Below are 21,273 nucleotides of genomic sequence, written 5' to 3' on the forward strand. Positions count from 1 at the left end.
ACATGCCTGAAGACAATTATAGAGGAGATCCAAGAAATGGACCTCAAACTATGAGTGGCCAGCGCTTTAACAAGGCCCATACCTGGTGCCTGGTTGCATGCCTGTTGTTGTCATCTTGCCTGTGAGACAGCATCCTTTCTTCTATCTGCTTATCCCGGCTCTGTGCTCTCACCTGCAACCATCAACAACGTCAATAAATCCACCTGCTTCTAAAACTACGTTTACTTAAAGCATAAGAATACAATGATAATGCCTTGGATTTATGTTGTACTTTACTTTCAAAGTGTCTTCACACTTATTATCACAATCTCTACAAGAAAGAGATAAGGCAAGCTTCACATTCTGCCTTCTCAGCCAGTAACAGAATCAGAGAAGTTGAAATGATAACAGCTAAATGATGGGATCACTAAGGTTTTAATCATGTCTGATGACTCTGAGCCTGGACTCTTCCCAAAGTACAACAAATAAAAAAAAAGCATGAGGAAGTGCAAGAATAGAGTATGGAAGTACAAAGGAAACATTAGAAAACCTGGGTTTGGGCTGGGCGTGGTGCCTCACGCCTGTAATCCCAGCACTTTGGGAGGCTGAGGCGGGCAGATGAGCTAAGGTCAGGAGTTCGAGACCAGCCTGGCCAACATGGTGAAACCCTGTCTCTACTAAAAATACAAAAAATTAGCAGGGTATGGTGGCAGGCGCCTGTGATCTCAGCTACTTGGGAAGCTGAGGCAGGAGAATCACTTGAACCTGGGAGGCGGAGGTTGCAGTGAGCCAAGATTGCACCACTGCACTCCAGCCTGGACAACAAAGCGAGACTCCGTCTCAAAAAAAAAAAAGAAAAAAGAAAAAAGAAAACCTGGGTTTGGCCACACGCAGTGCCTCACATCTGTAATCCCAGCACTTTGGGAAGCCAAGATGGGCAGATCACTTGAGGCCAGGAGTTCAAGACCAGCCTGGGCAACATGGTGAAACCCCGTCTCTACTAAAAATACAAAAATTAGCCAGGCGTGGTGGCGCACACCTGTAATCCCAGCTACTTAAGAAGCTGAGGCATGAGAATTGCTTGAATCCAGGAGACTGAGGTTGCAGTGAGCCGAGATTGCACCAATGCACTCCAGCCTGGGTGACAGAGCGAGACTCTGTCTCGAAAAAAAAAAAAAGAAAACCTGGGTTCAAGTCTCCAGGGAAACTTAACTCTGTAGTTACATGACCTCAGACAAATGACATCAGCTCTCAATAGTTTCTGTTTCATAATCTGGGAATTGGGAACTCATATCCAACTGCTTATTCCACTTCACCACTAAAACTCAGAATGGTCAAAACAGAACGCCGGGCATTTCTCCACAAATCTGCTCTACCCCAAATCTTCCCAGTATTAATAAACGGCAATACTGTCTAAATAGCTGATCTGGTCAACAACTTGAATGTTATCCTAGATTCTTCTCTTTTCTCACACCTCACATCAAATCAATCAGCAAGCCTAACAGGTTGCTCCCCTCTAAAATGTATCCTGAATCCAACCTAGTCTTAGAATTGCTGCCGATACAAAGCTAGTCCAGTCCACCAATTACTGCCTGAACTTCCATGCAGTCTCCCAAGCACCTTATACCCTGCATCAACTCTTGCCCCCACACTCCATTCTCCACGTTAGCAAGCCTTCAGTTTTAAAAAGTGTGCATGAAATCCTATCATGCCTTTGTTAAAGCCCCCCAAATGTTTCTCATTCTATTAGAACAGAAGTATACTCCTGTGCCAAAGTCCACAAGGTTCTTTATGATCTAGATGCAGCCATACATAACCTACTTTCATTCAGCCTCTCAAACCCATCAGTTTAGCCATGCCTCATGGCCTCTGCACTTGCTGTTCCTTCTACTTAGGTATCTTTTCTCCTAGATCTTTACACAACTGCTTCTTTGCCATCATCCATGTCCCAGATCAAACGCCAACTCCTCAGGAAGGTCTTCCTGGACCATCCTGGGAAAAGCAGGGCTATCCCTACCCTCACCCCCAAAACAGACTCTGTCATTCGTCTTTTTTCCTCACAATATTTATCATTGCACAAAATTATTTACTTATTAATTTGAAGGTTTATGTTGCCTCCTCCTATGAGAACATGAGCTCCTTAAATGCAGTCTTTTATTCACTGAATCTTCAGATACCTGTATTTGGTACATGCAGCTACAGAAATATATGACTGAATACAAATGTAACATCACTGATTGCAAGGGTGTCCTGGGAAACTCAAGAGCAATCACGTATATGAAGGTTCTTCAAAAACACTAGAGCTGTTAATAAATGTGGGGAATTTGTCTAATCTTTCCACTTACAGTTCTAAATGTAATAAAAATATATCATCTCAGAAATTCTCCTGATCCTCCATGCACACGTTCCAGTAGTAAAGATGGATTATGCTGAGCCTAATGCCTCTTGCAAAGAAGAGGAAACAAAGAGGATAAATTCAGGATAGAAATGTTTTCCTTTTATCAGAATTTTCTTCTCCAAACTCAAATTTTTCTTTTTCTAAAATAAACTGCTTAACTTAACACAGTCATATTGTTATAAACTAACAATTTCAAAAGCAAAAGACATGTCAGAAGATTTTTATGTAAAACCATCCATAGTATCAGATCATTACATTTAGAGACAAGTGGTAGAGAACAACTCTCAACAAGCAGGGATCGCAGTTATTTTCTGAGAAAGAAGTACCTAAAGACTTGCCTGCTTCTGACACAGATGGGGGCACAGCTTTTTCTGTTTTGATTTAGTCCCAGGCTAATGGGAAGACAATGGGAAGATCTACAACTTACTTTTACACAGAGCAGAAGGAACTGCCGCTTATAAAAAGATTTGGAATGAAGAAAAATAAGAGTAGGGTCATTGACCTTAAAATCCATATAAACACGGAAAGTACAGTAGTTTGCTGAAAGACTAACCACATAAAAGAAACTTTCACCCCTGCAGTCTACCTGTAAATAAGAGAACAAATTCCTGAATCAAGGAAAATCAATGTTAGCTAGGGAATCTAATTTTCCTCACAATGAAATTGGCTCAGACAGGAATAAACCTGTGACCCTGGCATCATTAGCAAAGTAATGACAAAAACAACAATAATACTTTGGTCTAACCAGCTTAGATAACCTATCCAATACTACTCAAGCAACCCATTTAATTAATAACATTTTCCACTCTTGCTTCCCCATAATTAGATCTTTGGTTCCATCCTTGGGAAGAGCAACCCACACAGGAACATACAAATAGGATCTGAGCTTCTACTCCTAAATACGTTATCTCAAAATCCCAAAGGTTATTTAGGAGCTATGTTTCAAGAATTTAAAAGAAGAATTAGCCAAGAGTAGTTGTGACTGAGAGTAACAAAAAGTATTTCACAGAAAAGGACAGAAAAAGGAACAAGAATTATGAAAAGATTTTAAAAGCAAAATGACTTCATAGATTTACAAGAAGAGAACTGAATGCATAAATATTAAGATCACATATTTTATGCAAATAAAATATGCAAATTATTCCTTAGTGGAATAAGTCCCTAGCAGTCTTCGAAGCCAATTTTCAATAGAAAATATCAATGCACTAGCAGCTGATGTTCCAAATGTTTCATAATCTCCTTGTTAATTTCTTTCAAATCATTCATAACATATTACAATTCTTTTGTCTGTTTAACTAGTTTTTTCTAAAAAAGCACATTGGTTTTTATGTTTCCTCCATTACAACGTTAAGAACAAGGACCCTGCCCATCTTATTGGCCACTGTATCCCCAGTGTTTAGTAAAGTGTCTGGCAAATGGTAAGCACTCAAAAAGCATATGTTGAAAAAACGAGAACACAATTACCTTGCATTCGTCAGCTGAGAGGTTATGATAGAGTGGGCATCCTGAGATGGAGAAATGTCTCTCATGTTTTCCTGTAAGGTGTCCTGTTAAAGGAGGGAAAACTCAATCTCAGGAAAGAAGACAAGCTTAGAAAGTAGTATGTTTCTCCACAACAAACCTGTTTTTTCGCTACATCATTTTTATCAAATATATGTCTGATCAGACTGAATCCACCAAAGGTAAGGCTGCTAGGGCTATAACTTGCACTCATTCTTTTCTTCCACAGGATGGATCTGGCTATCTTTGAACATGCTTATGTATGATCAATATAAACCATAGTTCTTTCTGCTCTTAGACTTCTCAAATCTCAAAATGTCATGAAGTCAACATTTGTGATTAAGCACAAGACAATGAAGAGGAACACTTTCTTTTGGTGGAATGTAACTCTCCTACGCTAAATTAATCAGGTCATATGTATAATAAGTGTACTTTTCTTTCTACTGTGCAATGCTATCCAACCTGAATTTAGCCCCTTTCAATACTCAAAATAAATTTATGAAAAATGGAGAAAGAAATGGCCTTTTCTATCATATAAGTAAACATATTTACATAACTTTAAACCAGATTAAATACTTATTTTTTGGAGGGAGAACAGAGTTTTGCTTAAAGATTTAGGATTCTTCTATAATCATATATTTTTACTTTTTAAAAAATTTTTATGTCACCTAGGCTGGAATGCAGTGGTGCAACCATGGCTCAAAGCAACCTTGAACTCCTAGGCTCAAGTGATCCTCCCACTTCAGCCTCCCAAGTAGCCAGGACTACAGGCTCACATCACACTGGGCCTATTTTAAAATTTTTTGTAGAAATGGGTCTCACTGTGTTGCCCAGGCTGGTCCTGAACTCCTGGACTCAAACAATCTTCCTGCCTCCACCTCCCAAAGTGCTAGGATTACAGGCATGAGCCACCACGCCCGAAACAGGCAGTAACACAAGGCCTTCTGAAGACGGAAAAACATAAGGAATAACAATACACGAAAGCTTGTTTTATTTAAATGGGTTTCTCTTCATTCATCTATTTTTCATGTGGTTTTTTTGAAAACACACAGGGAATTGAACATTATTTCCTTTTTATATATTTCTCTTCAACCAAAAGGTTTATAAAACACCTAAGACTGAAAGGGCTCAGAGGACAATTCTAACGGGATAAAAAGTTAGCTAAGCTGAATAGCGAGTCTACAAAAATCTTCATCTTTCATTACAAATATATATATATTTAATTTGGGGTAAAGAAGACAGTGGGAGTTTAAAGCTTACACAACATAATTTATAGAATAAACTTTAAAAGGAAAAAACAGTCCAAGTACTGGGGATTGGGTGATTTTAGAACATTCAGGCCACCGTTTCTCTGGGACTGTATTATTAAAAATGCAATTTTAGGGCCAGGCACGGTGGCTCACGCCTGTAATCCCAACACTCTGGGAGGCCGAGGCAGGTAGATCACCTGAGGTCAGCCTGGCCAACATGGTGAAACTTCATCTCTACTTAAAAATATATAAAAAATAGACCGGCATGGTGATGCATGCCTGTAACCCCAGCTACTTGGGAGGCTGAGGCAGGAGAATCACTTGAACCCAGGAGGCAGAGGCTGAGTGAGCCAAGATTGCGCCGCTGCACTCCAGCCTAGGCAACAGAGCAAGACTCCATCTCAAAAAAGAAAAAAAAAATGCAATTTTAGAGATCCGCAAAATTATCTCGGACAGAAAAACCATCCTCACTGATCAAATACCATATATACAACATAGTGTCAGCTGGGCACAGTGGCTCACACCTATAATCCCAGCATTTTGGGAGGCCAACGCAGGAGGACTACGTGAATCCAAAAGCTCAAAGCCAGCCTGGGCAACATAGTGAGACTCCACCTCTACAAAAATAAAAATAATTAGCCAGGCATGGTGGTCCATGCCTGTAGTCCTGGCTGCTCAGAAGGCTGAGGTGGCAGGATGACTTAAGCCCAGGAATTCAAGGCTGCAGTGAGCCATGGTCACGCCACCACTCTCCAGCCTAGGTGATAGAGAGACCGTCTCAAAAAATATATATATGTATATAAAGGAGTGTCATTACAATTGCAAGACTTGCTTTTCAGATACTATGTATCCATACTTCTTTTATTTTTTTTTTTGAGATGGAGTTTCACTCTTGTTGCCCAGGCTGGAGTGCAATCGGGCGTTCTTGGCTCACTGCAACTTCCACCTCTCAGGTTCAAGCGATTCTCCTGCCTCAGCCTCCTGAGTAGCTGCGATTACAAGCGCCGCCACCACGCCTGGCTAATTTTGTATTTTTAATAGAGACGGGGTTTCACCATGTTGACCAGACTGGTCTCGAATTCCCAACCTCAGGTGATCCACCCATCTTGGCCTCCCAAAGTGCTGGGATTACAGGCGTGAGCCACCGTGCCTGGGCATATCCACACTTCTTAGTAACTTATTCAGGTCATGTTTTCTTTTACATGTTAATGAAAACCAATCTACCATGTACGTTAAAAAAGGAACAGCTTATCTATTGACCTAAAAATTCCACTGCTATGAATTTATCCTACAGATTTGCTAGAAAGACACCAAAATATGTACATACAAGGCTACCCATTACAGTATTGTTCAAAAAAGCTAAAAATGAGAAACAATCTAAATGTCAATGAGACAATTTAAATATTTATGAACTATCAACACAATGAAATTCTCCGCATCTTTTAAAAAGACAGACCTCTAAATACTAATAACGTAAAATATCCAAGATGTACAACCAACGAATGTATCCTATTTTCCCTTTTATGAATAATCACAAAAAGGAAATACATGTACATATATGTGTGCTTATATATGTAGAAAAACTTCTTGGAAGCATTCATAGAAAACTGCAAACAGAAGTTTTGTATCTGTGGCACGGTTCTGGGGGTATGAGTGAAGGGAAATTTTTACTTAATGCACTTCAAACTTTCTTATAGAGCTTTAATTTTTCACAAGTACATAAAATTCTTAAGGAATAGACTAGGGTCAAGAATATTTTGGGGCCTGGTGCAGTGGCTCACACCTGTAATCCCAACACTTTGGGAGGCTGAAGTGGGAGGATCACTTGAGCCCAGGAGTTCAGGAGCAGCCTGGGCAACGTGGTGAAACCCTGTCTCTATAAAAAATACAAAAATTAGTTGGGCATGGTGGCATGTGCCTGTAGTCCCAGTTACTTGGGAGACAATTCAATGAAGCCTGGGAGGCGGAGGCTGAGCTGAGATCGCACCACTGCACTCCAGCCTAGGTGACAGAGTAACACTCTGCCTCAAAAAAAAGGATACTTTGGAAGCTCAGGTTCATATTTTTCAAAGTTCCAATACATGAAAACCAAAGTCAAAGTAAACTTTTTCACTTGAGACCAAGAGTTTGAGACCAGCCTAGTCAACACGGCAAAACCCCGTCTCTACTAAAAAATACAAAAAATTAGCCAGGCATGGTGGCACATGCCTGTGAACCCCAGCTACTCAGGCAGCTGAGGCACGAGAATCGCTTGAGCCCAGGAGGCGGAGGTTGCAGTGAGTGATCACGCCACTGCACTCCAGCCTGGGTTATAGAATGAGACTGTCTCCAAAATAAACAAACAAATAAACAAATAAATACAAATAAACTTTCCTCTAATGCAACATCTTTTTTATTTACCCTATGGTCTACCCCATTAAGAGGTTAACTCCTGGGCATAAATAACACAATCAGGCCCCATTCTCGCCTACCTCCTCCTCTCCATTCTAGTCACTCTGCCCCAAGTATATTGGCCTCTAAGTGTTCCTCAAACTGGTTAATTATTCTCTTGCCCAGAGCACTTGCTGTTCTCCCTACCCATAATGCTTATTGTAAAATATTCAAACAGCAAGTCTCTGCTCAAATGTGACCATATCAGAGTAGCTTTTCCTAACCAACTACATATATACATGTCACATATACATATACATATGTATGCATACATGTATGTATGCACACAATATCCTACCCTCAGTACTCCCAGTTTTATTTTCCTTCACAGTATTTACCTCCAGTTGATATATTATACATCTATCTATTTGCCTTCCTCAGCTAGACTATAAGCTCCATGAGAGCAGAGACTTTGACTTGTTCATAGCTACATCCTCATAACTTAAAACAGTGTCTGGCACATGACCAATATTCAGTAAATATTTACTGCATGAATGACCAAATATAGTACATAAAAGAAACAATTTAGCAACGAATGGTTAGTAACAAGCAGAAGCAAAAGAAAATTCCTTTTCTTGCTGCATGGCAAGTAGATCCCCTTCAACTCTTAAAGCACGTTAGCCATCATCTCTTATACTAGTATAATATGTTGTCTTTCTTAGTTTTTCATTATTTATTCCAAGGAAATCAATGCAGGCCTGAAACAATTATCCTCTTTGAGTGACAACTGGTATGGAGTTCAAGAGAACTTTGCTGTATTTATTCATTTTGATGGTTTGAAATTATCTGAGAAACTGCTATAAGACCAGGAAATGATCCAAATTAATTAAACACTACAGAAAACCACTGGGCATGGTGGCTCACGCTTGTAGACCCAGCTACTCAGCATGAGTGGAGAGGATTGCTTGAGCCCAGGAGTTGGAAGACCAACCTGAACAACACAGAAAAAACCTCATCTCTAAAAAATAAGACCAAAAAAAAAAAAAAAAAAAAAAAAGCCAAGACACATGTCTGTAGTCCCAGCTACTTGGGAGGCTGAGATGGGAAGATTATTTAAGCCCAGGAGTTGAGGCTGCAGTGAGCTATGGTTATGCCACTGCGCTCCTGCCTGGGGAACAAAGTGAAACCCCTGTCTCTCTATAAAAATGAACAAAAGGCCGGGCGTGGTGGCTCATGCTGTAATCCCAGCACTTTGGGAGGCAGAGGCATGCAGATCATGAGGTCAGGAGTTTGAGACGAGCCTGACCAACATGGCGAAACTCCGTCTCTACTAAAAATACAAAAATCAGGCCTGGTGGTGGGCGCCTGTAATCCCAACTACTTGGGAGGCTAAGGCAGAAGAATCGCTTGAACCCGGGACGTGGAGGTTGCAGTGAGCCAAGATGGCGCTACTGCACTCCAGCCTGGGCGACAGAGCGAGACTCCGTCTCAAAAACAAACAAACAAACAACAACAAAAAAACCACTACAGAAAGTGTATTGTTGGCCTGCCAAGCAGTAACTTACTCTGTTCTACCGTTTTTCAAACTTGATAGCCACATGCAAAGTGTGAATTTTGAGAAGTAGACCCAGTAGTGAAAGACCCCTTATCTCCCAATCAGCTTCTTCCAACTCTAGACAAAAGCTTAAGCCCAATATACGCACCTCAGCTCACTGAAGGTGCACAAATAAGGTTCAAACCACTCCAAGAATCTCTAAAGTAATTCACTAAGGGATAAAACTCATAAGAAAATAAGATATTTATCACAGAAGAAATATTTTATCTTCTTTATACTTACTAAGCACACAAAGCACAAGACCTAAAGCTACTAAAGTTACAGAAGGCTAGGGTCTCATGTGTACTCTTAATTTCACAGCCTCCTGACAGGAAATGTTTTCCTCATTTCCTTAACAGCTATGGCTGCGCAACCACTATTCTGTACTAGCTTACCCTTAACTAGTCCTCACTGAGTATGAGCTATGTGCCATGCAATAAGATATTTGAAGATAGTCTTTTTTGTTTTTGCTGGGTAAAGGAGTGAATTTTTCACTGGGAAAAGCTCTTGATAAACTAAATTGTTTATCATAGTTAATTTCCTTACAACCAGGTCTATTATTATGGACCATCAGTCAAGAAGAGAAAGGCTTTTATTCAAGTGAGCAACTCATTATCACTCAGCACATGACCACGAAGAGCCTAAGAAGCTAAACCCCAACAGAACACAAAACATTTCTGGATGATCCTGGGAGAGAGAACCACAGAACAAAGGATGTCATGAAGCTGGGGCACACTGACCTAGAGAGTTACAGCCTGGTGTAGGACACTTCATATTGAAGTTGTAGCTTTCATGGAAGCGACGGCGCTTGGGGCGATGAGAGAGATCACTGCCTGAGTCCTTCAGGGACATGTCCTTGGCAATGCTCTCATCGTGAGACACATTGGGGCTGGAGATGTCTATGTCTGACTCAGAAGAAGGTGCGTTTCCAGTTGGAGTTCGAGGTGGTGACTCATCATGATCAGCTGTATTTTTAGTTTCTAAAGCAAAAACAATTGGTAGAAGTCATGAGTGAGGTTCATTTATTTAGAGGTTTACTATTCAGATGAGTTTATGGGCTTCCCAGATTCTTTTTCTATGATTTAACCAGTAACTTTCAGCTACCTGTCTGCTAGACAGCTAAGTGGAAAATGAAGAGGCACTTCTACAACATTCCTTTTGTGCAACTTTAAATTCTAATTAAAATTAAATTTGTACTTTACCTATTACACCTATCTGTATTTCTCCTGAGTTGCTAATCATGGATAATCAAAACTGGATGGAAATAAATTTTAAAAATATTACAGCCAGGCGCAGTGGTTCACGTCTGTAATCCCAGCACTATGGGACACCGAGGTGGGCGGATCACAAGGTCAGGAGATCGAGACCATCCTGGCTAACACGGTGAAACCCCATCTCTACTAAAAATACAGAAAAAAAAATTAGCCAGGCATGGCGGCGGGCACCGGTAGTGCCAGCTAATTGGGAGGCTGAGGCAGGAGGAAGGCGTGAACCCAGGAGGCAGAGCTTGCAGTGAGCCAAGATCGCGCCACTGCACTCCAGCCTAGGCGACAGAGCGAGACTCCTTCCCCGCCCCCCCCCAAAAAAAAAACACACACAAAAACAATTACTATCCCATTTCCCTTCCAGGAGAGACACAGGACAGAAGATAAGTGACAGTGACTGTCTTTCTTGATGACACTGGACAGGCTTGGTGTAAGATGTGAATGGACTTAGACTCTTGAGTGAGCCTGTTGGTAGTCTAACAATTCAATCTTGAAATTCCAGACTGTAAATCAGGAATTGCAAACCAAATGGCTACAGGGGCTCAGCAAGGCCAAATAGACAGCTCATTGTCCATCCAAAGGGGACAGCTACTATTCAACTCCAGCCAATTATTACTATGGGTGATTGGCCACCTAGTGTTCCCAGATCTTTTCATTGTTTAAAATAAATGATTAATCCAGGTTTTTATATGAAATCACTGTGTTTTCAAATACTAGAAACAAATTTTAAAAATTTTAAACACTGTGCAAGCAAACCAACCAACCATGCGGACAGACTAGAAGTAGTTCACCAGTCGGTAACCTCTGCATGAAGAAATTTGGAGATAAATGGGCTCAGAAGTATGGCTATAAGAAAAGTCTGCTTCAAGCCCTTTTCATCTGTGGTTAAGAAGGCCCCAGTCTCTTTTTCCTATTACAGGTCCATTTTAATATACTCCAGTTACTCTGGACCTTGAGAATATTCTGATATCAAACTGTCCTCAGCAAGATATAAGAAAGGAAACAAGCAAACAGCATTCATCTAGCTGAAGTATTAGGCATCTACCTGCAGTGGCCCCAAGCCCTCCTTAAAAAGAAATTCACCCAGATGCTCTGTGATAGGTCTAAGTCATACCATACCCACTCACCTCTATCTGAAAAATCAACCACTTGCTCAGTTTCTGAGCCAGATGAACGAGTCTGCCGAAGGGGGTATTTTTTCGGTGTCACTGGGGTAGGCTGCTGCTGACTACGGGTCACTCTTCTGGTAGAGTAAGCAGGCTCCTCAGTGCCAAAAGACTGCAAATTTCGAACAGGACTGGAATCTGATCCCGATTTTAAAAGAAAATAAAGAAAAAAGATGGAAATCTGTTTTACTTCCTATCCATATAATTTATTAGAATGTAGCTCCTCCTCCTCCTCTTCATGTTTCAAAAAATCCAACAAATCCTTAAAATGTCTATTTAATTAAATAAAATATAAGCAAAAGAGCCTAGCTCAGGTATAGAGATGTAATGTAGTACAGCATTAATAGTTTAGGTTCTGGAATTACGACTGAATGTGATTCATACCAACTAGCTATGGCATCTTGGGCAAGTTATTTTCTCCAAGCCTGTTTCCTGACCTATTAAAGAGGAAAATACTAGTAGCACATTCCTCATAACATTGTAGTGAGGAATAGGTGAGATAATGCACGTGAAGCACTTAACATCATCCGTGGTACACAGTGCTTTGTAAATATTAGCTGCATCCTCTCATTCTTCCCTTTTTCTAACCCTTTTTCTAATTATTATTTTTCTAATAATAATTAGATATTATTATCTAATAATAGAATATTAGATAATAGAATAACCCGGCCTTGATTTCCTTTCTTAAGGGGCCAATTTTTTTCTTTCTTATTACTCTCTCTAGCACAATCATAATAGATTCATAAAGGTAAAATAGGCCGGGCGCGGTGGCTCAAGCCTGTAATCCCAGCACTTTGGGAGGCCGAGACGGGCGGATCACGAGGTCAGAAGATCGAGACCATCCTGGCTAACATGGTGAAACCCCGTCTCTACTAAAAAAATACAAAAAAATAGCCGGGCGCGGTGGCGGGCGCCTGTAGTTCCAGCTACTCAGGAGGCTGAGACAGGAGAATAGCGTAAACCCGGGAGGCGGAGCTTGCAGTGAGCTGAGATCCGGCCACTGCACTCCAGCCTGGGCCCCAGAGTGAGACTCTGTCTCAAAAAAAAAAAAAAAAAAAAAAAAAGGTAAAATAGGAATGCAGCATTTTAAGTTTTTTGGATGGAAAAACCTATTCTGAGGCACTCAGCGCCCCCCTTTTATATCTCCAACCTGATGACAAAGGAAATGAAAGAAATTCAAAGCTAAAAGTAAAGCATTTTTTAAAATATATAGATATGTTTTAGTTTTTTTTTTTTTTTTTGATAAACAGACATGCTTAATGATAGCTTACGCTCTACAGAGATGACTACGGAGACTTTTAATCTATAATCCGGGAGTATATAACCATGCAGTACAGACCAATTAGCCAAATGTAAAATAAACTAGATTCTTACCACAACTACCCTATAAACACTGCAGCTATTCTTTGCAAAAGGATCCTACATCTTATGTGAAAACACCTAGTGTGGGGGAACCAGAAACCTAGCTATGTGGCCAAAAGTAAAACCCAAAGGAAAAAATAGCAATTCAGTGGTTAATTGGTGAAAACAGGAAATTTGTGCCCTTTACTGTGCTACTGCTTTTGTCTTCTTACTTTTGTTCTTTTTGTCCCTTCAGCCCATCCATGTTAGCACTCAGTAGGTCTGAATAAGCCATCTGAAACTTATTCACTTGCTTGGAGCTCACCACAGTGCTGACCTTCTTTTTCCCATAGATAGCTCTTAGCAGACACTTGTCTGAGGGCTCAAAGCCCTCCACAGAACCTTTCTTTGGAACAGGTTTGGTTCGACCACTCTACTTCTTCAAGGTGATATAGATGCTGCCCAACCTCCAGCACTTCTGGAAGAGTCTGGTCAGCTCCATCAGGAACTGCTCGCTCTCCAACATCATCGTGGTGATGCTGGCTCAACTCCCTCCGCGTAAGCCCCTAGCAGTCTTAGTTTTGTTTTAATCGACGCATAAGTGTACATATTTATGGAGTATACTGTGATGTTCTGATAGATGTATACATTGTGTAATGATGAAATCAAAATAATTAGCATATCCATATCTCAAACACTTGTCATTTCTTTGTGGTGAGAACATTCAAAATCCTCTCTAAAGTATATTTTATTTTAATTAATTAATTTTTTTTTTTGGAGGGCAGGATGCACAGGCCAGGTGTCAGCCTCACTCTCTTGCAGCTGCACCCCCCAACGGATATTTTAACAACAAAAAATCTGAAGAAATCTTATAGACTCTCCAAAGAAGAAAACTGAAAATTTCCAAACTTTCGGGTGAGAAAAGTTAGCACACAGCAAGGTTATCAACTTGTACATCTCCAGGGGCCTCCTTTCACAATATGATCTACATTTTGCTCTAGGGAGGAACACCTTACATTGATGACATTGTAAATGGTACCCCAGAGTTGTGCAACTCTGTGGTCATGAGGTCAAGACCCAGGGCTTACGCATTTCCTAGCTGTTTTGAATATTTAGTTTTTAGGTGTCTAGGGCATGGTCAATTATACTTTCTACGAACATTATGTCTTTTCCTTAGCATATGCTGTTCCATCTGCCGAGAATAACATATTCCCATCTTTCAACTTGTAAATTCCTATCAGAGCCTTTAAGACGTCAGTGTGCAGCCAGGCACGGCAGCTCACGCCTGTAATCCCAGCACTCTGGGAGGCCGAGGTGGGCAGATCACTTGAGATCAGGAGTTCAAGACGAGCCTGGACAACATGGCGAACCCTGTCTCTACTAAAAATACAAAATATAGCCAGGTATGGTGACGCTCACCTGTAATCCCAGCTACATGGGAGGTTGGTGCAGGAGAATTACTTGAACCCAGGAGGCGGAAGCTGCAGTGAGCCAAGATCATGCCACTGCACTCCAGCCTGGGCAACACAGCGAGACTCTGTCTCGACAACAACAAAAAAGACTTCATCGTTGTGGGAGTGCTGCCCTAAGTTGGCTATCCCACCTCTGGGCTTCTGTAGTACTCTATGCAAACCCCTCTCACAGCCCTTGCCATAATATATTCCCATGACCAATTTTCATATCTATATCTTGCACTGAACTGTAAGATCCTTGAGGACAGGAACTATGATTTTTCTATCATGGTTCCTAGGACATAACATAGTGCTTGAGTTATAGTAGCTATTTATCCATAGTCTCATTGTGGTAAAAATTTAAAGCTTAAGAAATCAAGAGACAATAGCAATACTTTAGCTGAAATCCTAAATTCAAAAATAAAGTTAATGGCGTAAACCTGGGAGGCAGAGCTTGCAGTGAGCTGACATCCGGCCACTGCACTCCAGCCCGGGCGACAGAGCAAGACTTCGTCTCAAAAAAAAAAAAAAAAAAAAGTTAAGAACAGTTGTTAAAGAGGATATTCCCACTTTCTTGCTGAAAAACTGATGGTTTTTCTCTCGTTGTGCAACATACTGATATAAAAGTGACCAAAGCGGCAGGGCACGGTGGCTCACGCCTATAATCCTAGCACTTTGGGAGGCCGAGGCAGGCAAACCACGAGGTCAAGAGATTGAGACTATCCTGGCCAACATGGTGAAACCCCACCTCTACTAAAAATACAAAAATTAGCTGGGCATGGTGGCACATGCCTGTAGTCCCAGCTACTTGCAGGCTGAGGCAGGAGAATTGCTTGAACCCAGGAGGCAGAAGTTGCAGTGAGCCAAGATCACGTTACTGCACTCTGCCTGGCGACAGAGCGAGACTCCATCTCAGGGAAAAAAAAAGTAACCAAAGCAACACTGTTGAAGTGCTCAAAACATGTTAAAGCTTTTTTCCCCTAATCTATTACCACCTATTGATCATCAGCTCTCTATATTAGCTACAACCTTCTTTCCTCCTCAGGGAATACCAGAGAAGAGCCAGGAGGGGTCAAGGGTACCCTCCAAATTTAACCCCAGATGCCTAAAATGCACTAGAGATACTTCAAACTACCTTCCAACCCCAAGATTCTCAATTCTTTATTACCAAAGCAAAATTCTATATTTCCACACTGATATTTTGGTACAATTATTAATATTTATCAAGTGTGTATTGGATTACATTCCAGAATTAAACATGGTTTTAGAAGAACTGGGCCTCTGCCAATAACAAGTCCAAGAGACTACAGATGCTCCTTGACTTATAATGGAGTTAAGTCCCAATAAAACCATCATAAGTTGAAAGTATTAACAGGCTGAACATGATGGCTCACATCTATAACCCCAGTACTTTGGGAGGCCAAGGTGGAAGGACTGCTTGAGTCCAGGAGTTTGAGACCAGCCTGGACAGCATAATAAGATCTCCCAAGTAGTCCCAGCTACTCAGGAGGCTGAGGTGGGGGGATCACTTGGGCCAAGGAGGTCAAGGTTGCAGTGAGCCAAGATCACACCACTGCACTCCAACCTGTGCAACAGAGCACAAGACCCTGTCTCCAGAAAATAAAAGCACTATACACCTAACCTACCGAGCATCATAGCTTAGCCTAGCCTACTTTAAATAGGCTCAAATCACTTACATTAGCCTACAATTGTGCACAATCATCTAACACAAAGCCTATTTTTAATAAAGTGTTGAATATTGCATGTAATTTATTGAAGACAGTACACTGAAGAGTACTGGTTTACCCTCATGATCAAATGGCTAACTGGGAGTTACGGCTCGCTGACTGGGAGTTATAGCTCATTGCCACTATTCAGCATCACAAGAAAATATTTCAGCCACATATCACTAGCCCAAGAAAGGACTGAAATTCAAAATTCGAAAAGTTTCTACTGAATGCATATTGCTTTAGCACCACAGTAAAGTTAAAAAAATAATAATAATTAAATCAAACCACCATAAGTCAGATACCATCTGGACTTCAAGTCCCTAAGCCTAAACCATTCAAACAGAAAGTGAAGGGATAACATTTTCATTTTACTGATGGAGACACGGCGATGTAAAAAAACAAACAAACAAACAAACAAAAAAACACAAATGACTCAAGACATACATGTGTCTCTATCCATTATACCATCCACAGTTCCTTTGGGTCTACAAACTGGATAGCAGCCCCCAACAGAAGCATTGTTAAAGACCTGACAACTCTGCATTCACTCCACATTTTACCAATCATCTGGTGCACCGTCATCTACACCAAGCCAAGGGACCAGTTTCCACATTAACTAGGAAAATAATGTGATGGGCCAGTCAGTCAGATGTGAGGAGTGGTAAGGAAAAATGAAGATTTTTACCTTGAGAACTCTGGCTTAGCCTGGCTGAGGAGCGGGTGACTCGAGCAGATCGTCGGGATGTGCCATCACTTTCTGAACTGTCTGTGTGCTCGAGATCTGTAGAAAAATCGGAATCTTCGGTTCCATCTGAACTACTGCCTGCATTCCTCTGTAATACCATAGATCCAGATATTAGCACAGAAGCATTTGGTCTGAGGGTTTGCATTAACATTGAAAATAAAACAAGCTGTGACACCGAAAACACCAAGTTCAAACCTAAGAAAGGATTCCACAAGCATTTCCCATCCTCCCACCCACCCAGGCAACTTCACTTTATTTAGAACACTTAAATGGAACAATGTACAAATAAGGGACTTTTGTTAAATAAATGAAGAGCTTCCATTTCATTGGCTCCCGTTGCCCAGGCTGGAGGGCAAGGGCACAATCTCAGCTCACAGTAACTTCCGCCTCCTGGGTTCAAGCGATTCTCCTGCCTTGGCCTCCCAAGTAGCAGGGACTACAGGCACCCACCACCACGCCCAGCTAACTTCTATATTTTTAGTAGAGATGGGGTTTCACTATGTTGGCCAGGCTGGTCTTGAACATCTGACCTCAGGTGATCCACCCGCCGTGGCCTCCCAAAGTGCTGGGATTACAGACGTGAGACACCACACCCAGCCATGAAGATAATTAATTCTTACTGTATTAGCACTAAGTATGAACCAAGATCATTCGGAGATCAGTATCACAAAAAAAGGTCCACTGTAGTGAAAAAATCGTTGGTGCTAGACCTCATTTAACTTTAGAGTAGCTTTTGTTAAATGTCTCCATGAAAAGCTATCATATTTTTTTAAAACCATATACCATCTCAAAATATCATGGACCACAACTCTGATCCCAAAAGAATTTAAGCAGAAAAAGACGAAAATTGTTACTGCGTATGCAGTACCAATTTTTTTTTTTTTTTTTTTTTTTTTTGAGACGGAGTCTTGCTGTGTCTCCCAGGCTGGAGTGCAGTGGCCTGATCTCGGCTCACTGCAAGCTCCGTCTCCTGGGTTCATGCCATTCTCCTGCCTCAGCCTCCCAAGTAGCTGGGACAACAGGCGCCCGCCACCACGCCCTGCTAGTTTTTTGTATTTTTAGTAGAGACGGGGTTTCACCATGTTAGCCAGGATAGTCTCGATCTCCTGACCTCGTGATCCACCCGCCTCGGCCTCCCAAAGTGCCATCTATCCTTGAAGTTTCTCCACATGAAAGCCATCTATCTTTCAAAAAGGCAGCTTGCACATGAAGACTCATGGGTATTCAAAAACAGTTGTTTTCAAAACCATCTTTTCAATGAACAATTATTTGTCAATTATTAACCTCCTCAGGAGTTCTTTCTTAGCCATAAAGATAACTTTTATCAATTGAGCACTAACACTATACCCTTTACAAAACCAGAAAGGAAAAAATATTTGCTAAAAATACAAAGATTCACGCTGTAAGTCCCAATTCTTTATTCAAAACCCTGAGGGCCAGTTGTGTTTAGAATTCGTATTTTTTTTTTATTTTTAGAAGGGGAGTACTTTGCATGTATCCTGCAAATATTGGGTGCAATAACAAAACATAATACTTCTGCAGCAAAAGATATAAACAGTCACACTAAATGAGACACACAAAAACCGTAAGTAGCCTCAGGACAGATTAAGACAGGTTTGCCGCCAAACAGGTTACTAAAAAAATGTACATTTTCAAGAAACTCCTGGTATTCAGGAAATTAAGAAAGAAGACTGGGGCCCTATTTCAAGGCACCAATATTATTCCTGCATTTGGTGAGCCTTAACACACATACCACCGGCTGGGCGCGGTGGCTCATGCCTTCAATCCCAGTACTTTGGGAGGCCGAGGCGGGTGGATCACCTGAGGTCAGGAGTTCGAAACCAGCCTGACCAACATGGTGAAATCCTGTCTCTACTAAACACAAAAATTAGCTGGGCGTCATGGAATCCGCCTGTAATCCCAGCTACTAGGGAGACTGAGGCAGGAGAATCGCTTGAAGCCGGGAGACAGAGGTTGCAGTGAGCCGAGATCATGCCATTGCACTCCGACCTGGGCAACAAGAGCAAAACTCCATCTTAAAAAAAAAAAAAAAAAACCCATACATACCACCCACCAGCTGAGATCATTTTAGGAGACATTAAAAAGCATACATTTTCAGCCTGAAAAACCTCTGTGAAGAGAAAGATTTCTACTGAAATGAGCAAGAATACCACCCAGTTTTCCAAATATCTCAAGGGTAACCTGCCAGGAAATGAGCAAGAATCACAGAAAATGTCTAAAATAAGCAAGAATCACAGAAAACAGCTAAAATGAAGGGGGAATCTTAAAAGTCACCATTATAGTCTAATTACCTAGATATTTAAAGCCTTGATGTGAGACTTGTTCCTTCCTGGCTTGATCCTGGAACTCAGCTCTTCCCTGTGGCTTTTACCAGTATACCTCCCATTGTACTCCAGAGCAGACCAACTGCTCCTTCACTTCCTTCCTGTAACACTTTGTATACACCTCCAAGCACAGAACTTACTAGATCGTCCTAAGGTTATTCATGTCTGTTTTCTCCTATCGGGCTGTGATACCCTTAAGCCAGGGATCACATCTAATAAATTTCTGAGGCCGGGCGCGGTGGCTCAAGCCTGTAATCCCAGCACTTTGGGAGGCCGAGACGGGCGGATCACGAGGTCAGGAGATCGAGACCATCCTGGCTAACACAGTGAAACCCCGTCTCTACTAAAAATACAAAAACTTAGCCGGGCGAGGTGGCAGGCGCCTGTAGTCCCAGCTACTCGGGAGGCTGAGGCAGGAGAATGGCGTGAACCCGGGAGGCGGAGCTTGCAGTGAGCTGAGATCCGGCCACTGCACTCCAGCCTGGGTGACAGAGCGAGACTCCGTCTCAAAAAAAAAAAAAAAAAAAAAAAATTTCTGAATCGTCAGCAACCACCGCGCAGAAAGTAATCAATAGACATTTGTTCAATTGAGTTAGATTTGTTCTATATTCTGGATCTGCCACTGCCTGAGTGGCTTGCGGCACTCCATGGACCTCCGTTAGTTCAACTGTAAGAAGTAGGGGGCCATTCCTGGGTGACCTCCTAAGTCCCTTCTAATTCTAGAAGTTTTCGGTTTTTACCAACTGCATTTTCTAGGAGCTGTCGAACTAGCAAGTAAAGATTACAGCTTGGAGGCAACTGGCCTGAGTGGGATCCCCTGGGAGTGGGCGCCGGCTTCCCACCACCCAGTCTTCTGCTTTGTTGTGCCCCTCACCTGGAAAGTAACGAGGCCTCCAAAACCCCGCCTCTGCACCTATCAGCGTCCCCGCTCGGAAAGGCGGGGATTCGGGCCACCCAATCGAGGTCCGCCTAAGCCGCGCCCCCACAGGACAGACTACCAACCCCGACCAATCAGGAGAGGAGGGATCGTTCTCTCCAGCCAGTGGGAGAGCGCTAGGGCCGGGGCCAGACACCGCCCCCGCACGCGGGGAGGTGACCGTTGAGCCCAAACAGGCGGCGTCACCAGCCAATCAATATGCTTCCTGACGTTTCAGCGACCAATTAATAAGAACGCCTCCGATCCAGGCAAGCAGAGGGCGGGAATAGTTGCAAGCATAGGCCGAGGCCAGGGTCGGGCCCACATTTTTCTGTTGGATATGGACAGAAGAGAGGGTGGCTGAGCAAGGTTCGGGGGAGCGGGAAGTTGGGACCCAAGCACTGTGAGGCGTGGCCAACTGCGTCACGGTGCTCAATCGACTGTCCTTAGAAACCCGCCATCCCTCCTCTCCCGTTTCTCACCTTCCTTCGCGGCATTGCCGGCGGCTGCGGCCCGACGGTTCCGATTCGGGCAGCGGCGGCAGCAGCAGCAGGAACGGTGGCTCCGGCGGGCTCCGTGGCGGCCTCTGTAGCAGTCCCAATCCTGCGGACGATCCCTAGTGCCTCCTGCCTCTCAGCGTCTGGAGCGTTCTGCGCAGGCGCCGCGGGCTGAAGCGCTTTTTCCTTCACTTCCGGCTGGGTCTCGCGTCCCCTGACGTTACGGGCCAAAGAGGGTGCTGGGAGATTAGATCCTTTTGGTGAAGCTAGTGGGCGCCATTTTGAAGTTGGGCAGAAAGTGACTCCAGTGGTGGAATCCGGGGCCAGCCATTTTTAGTTAACGTGAGTGGCGCTGTTTGTGGGCGTGGGTAGCCATTCTTGTTTGGGGCAGAAGCCTGACAGTTGATGTAAACGGTTCTCATCTTTACCTAGGGCAAAATTTCCCTTCCCGGTCGTTTTAATTTCCAGAGTCGAGGAAGGAAACCCCCCGGAATCCATCAGGTTGCTGAGATTAGATTTAACCCCTTCGTTGCCTGATTGTTTAAAGGACGTTTCCGTTTATTACATAAACTCAAAAGTTGCAGAGGGATGTTTTGTGAAAGAAACTTTGTATTTTAAGAACCATCCTGGTGCCGAAGGGGTGGGAATGGGGAATTGAAAAAGGAACTAAAGGGTAGCGTCCGCCATCAGGAAGTTTCCTGTATGGTAGAGGAGACATTGTCCTTG

The 21,273-nt window shown here is 42.5% G+C and overlaps 1 protein-coding gene across 2 annotated transcripts in view; it reads right to left on the bottom strand.

Moving 5' to 3' along the window:
• The window catches only part of LOC105472354 (lysine acetyltransferase 7), a 41,089-nt gene extending 20,393 nt beyond the window's left edge, over positions 1-20,696 (bottom strand). Inside the window, exons 1-6 of one of the 2 annotated variants that reach the window (XM_011725510.2) lie at positions 20,533-20,696; positions 16,730-16,877; positions 11,484-11,660; positions 9,832-10,071; positions 3,842-3,924; positions 83-172 (exon numbers count right to left, since the gene is read on the bottom strand). In XM_011725510.2, coding sequence (XP_011723812.1) covers positions 83-172; positions 3,842-3,924; positions 9,832-10,071; positions 11,484-11,660; positions 16,730-16,877; positions 20,533-20,547 — 753 coding nt within the window. In that variant the 5' untranslated portion in view covers positions 20,548-20,696. The remainder of the gene's footprint in view (positions 1-82; positions 173-3,841; positions 3,925-9,831; positions 10,072-11,483; positions 11,661-16,729; positions 16,878-20,532) is intronic. The other variant, XM_011725512.3, reaches the window with a different exon arrangement.
• Positions 20,697-21,273: the final 577 nt, after the last annotated feature.

The sequence above is a fragment of the Macaca nemestrina genome, chromosome 17, assembly GCF_043159975.1.
Source record: "Macaca nemestrina isolate mMacNem1 chromosome 17, mMacNem.hap1, whole genome shotgun sequence".
Taxonomy (NCBI): Eukaryota; Metazoa; Chordata; class Mammalia; order Primates; family Cercopithecidae; genus Macaca; species Macaca nemestrina.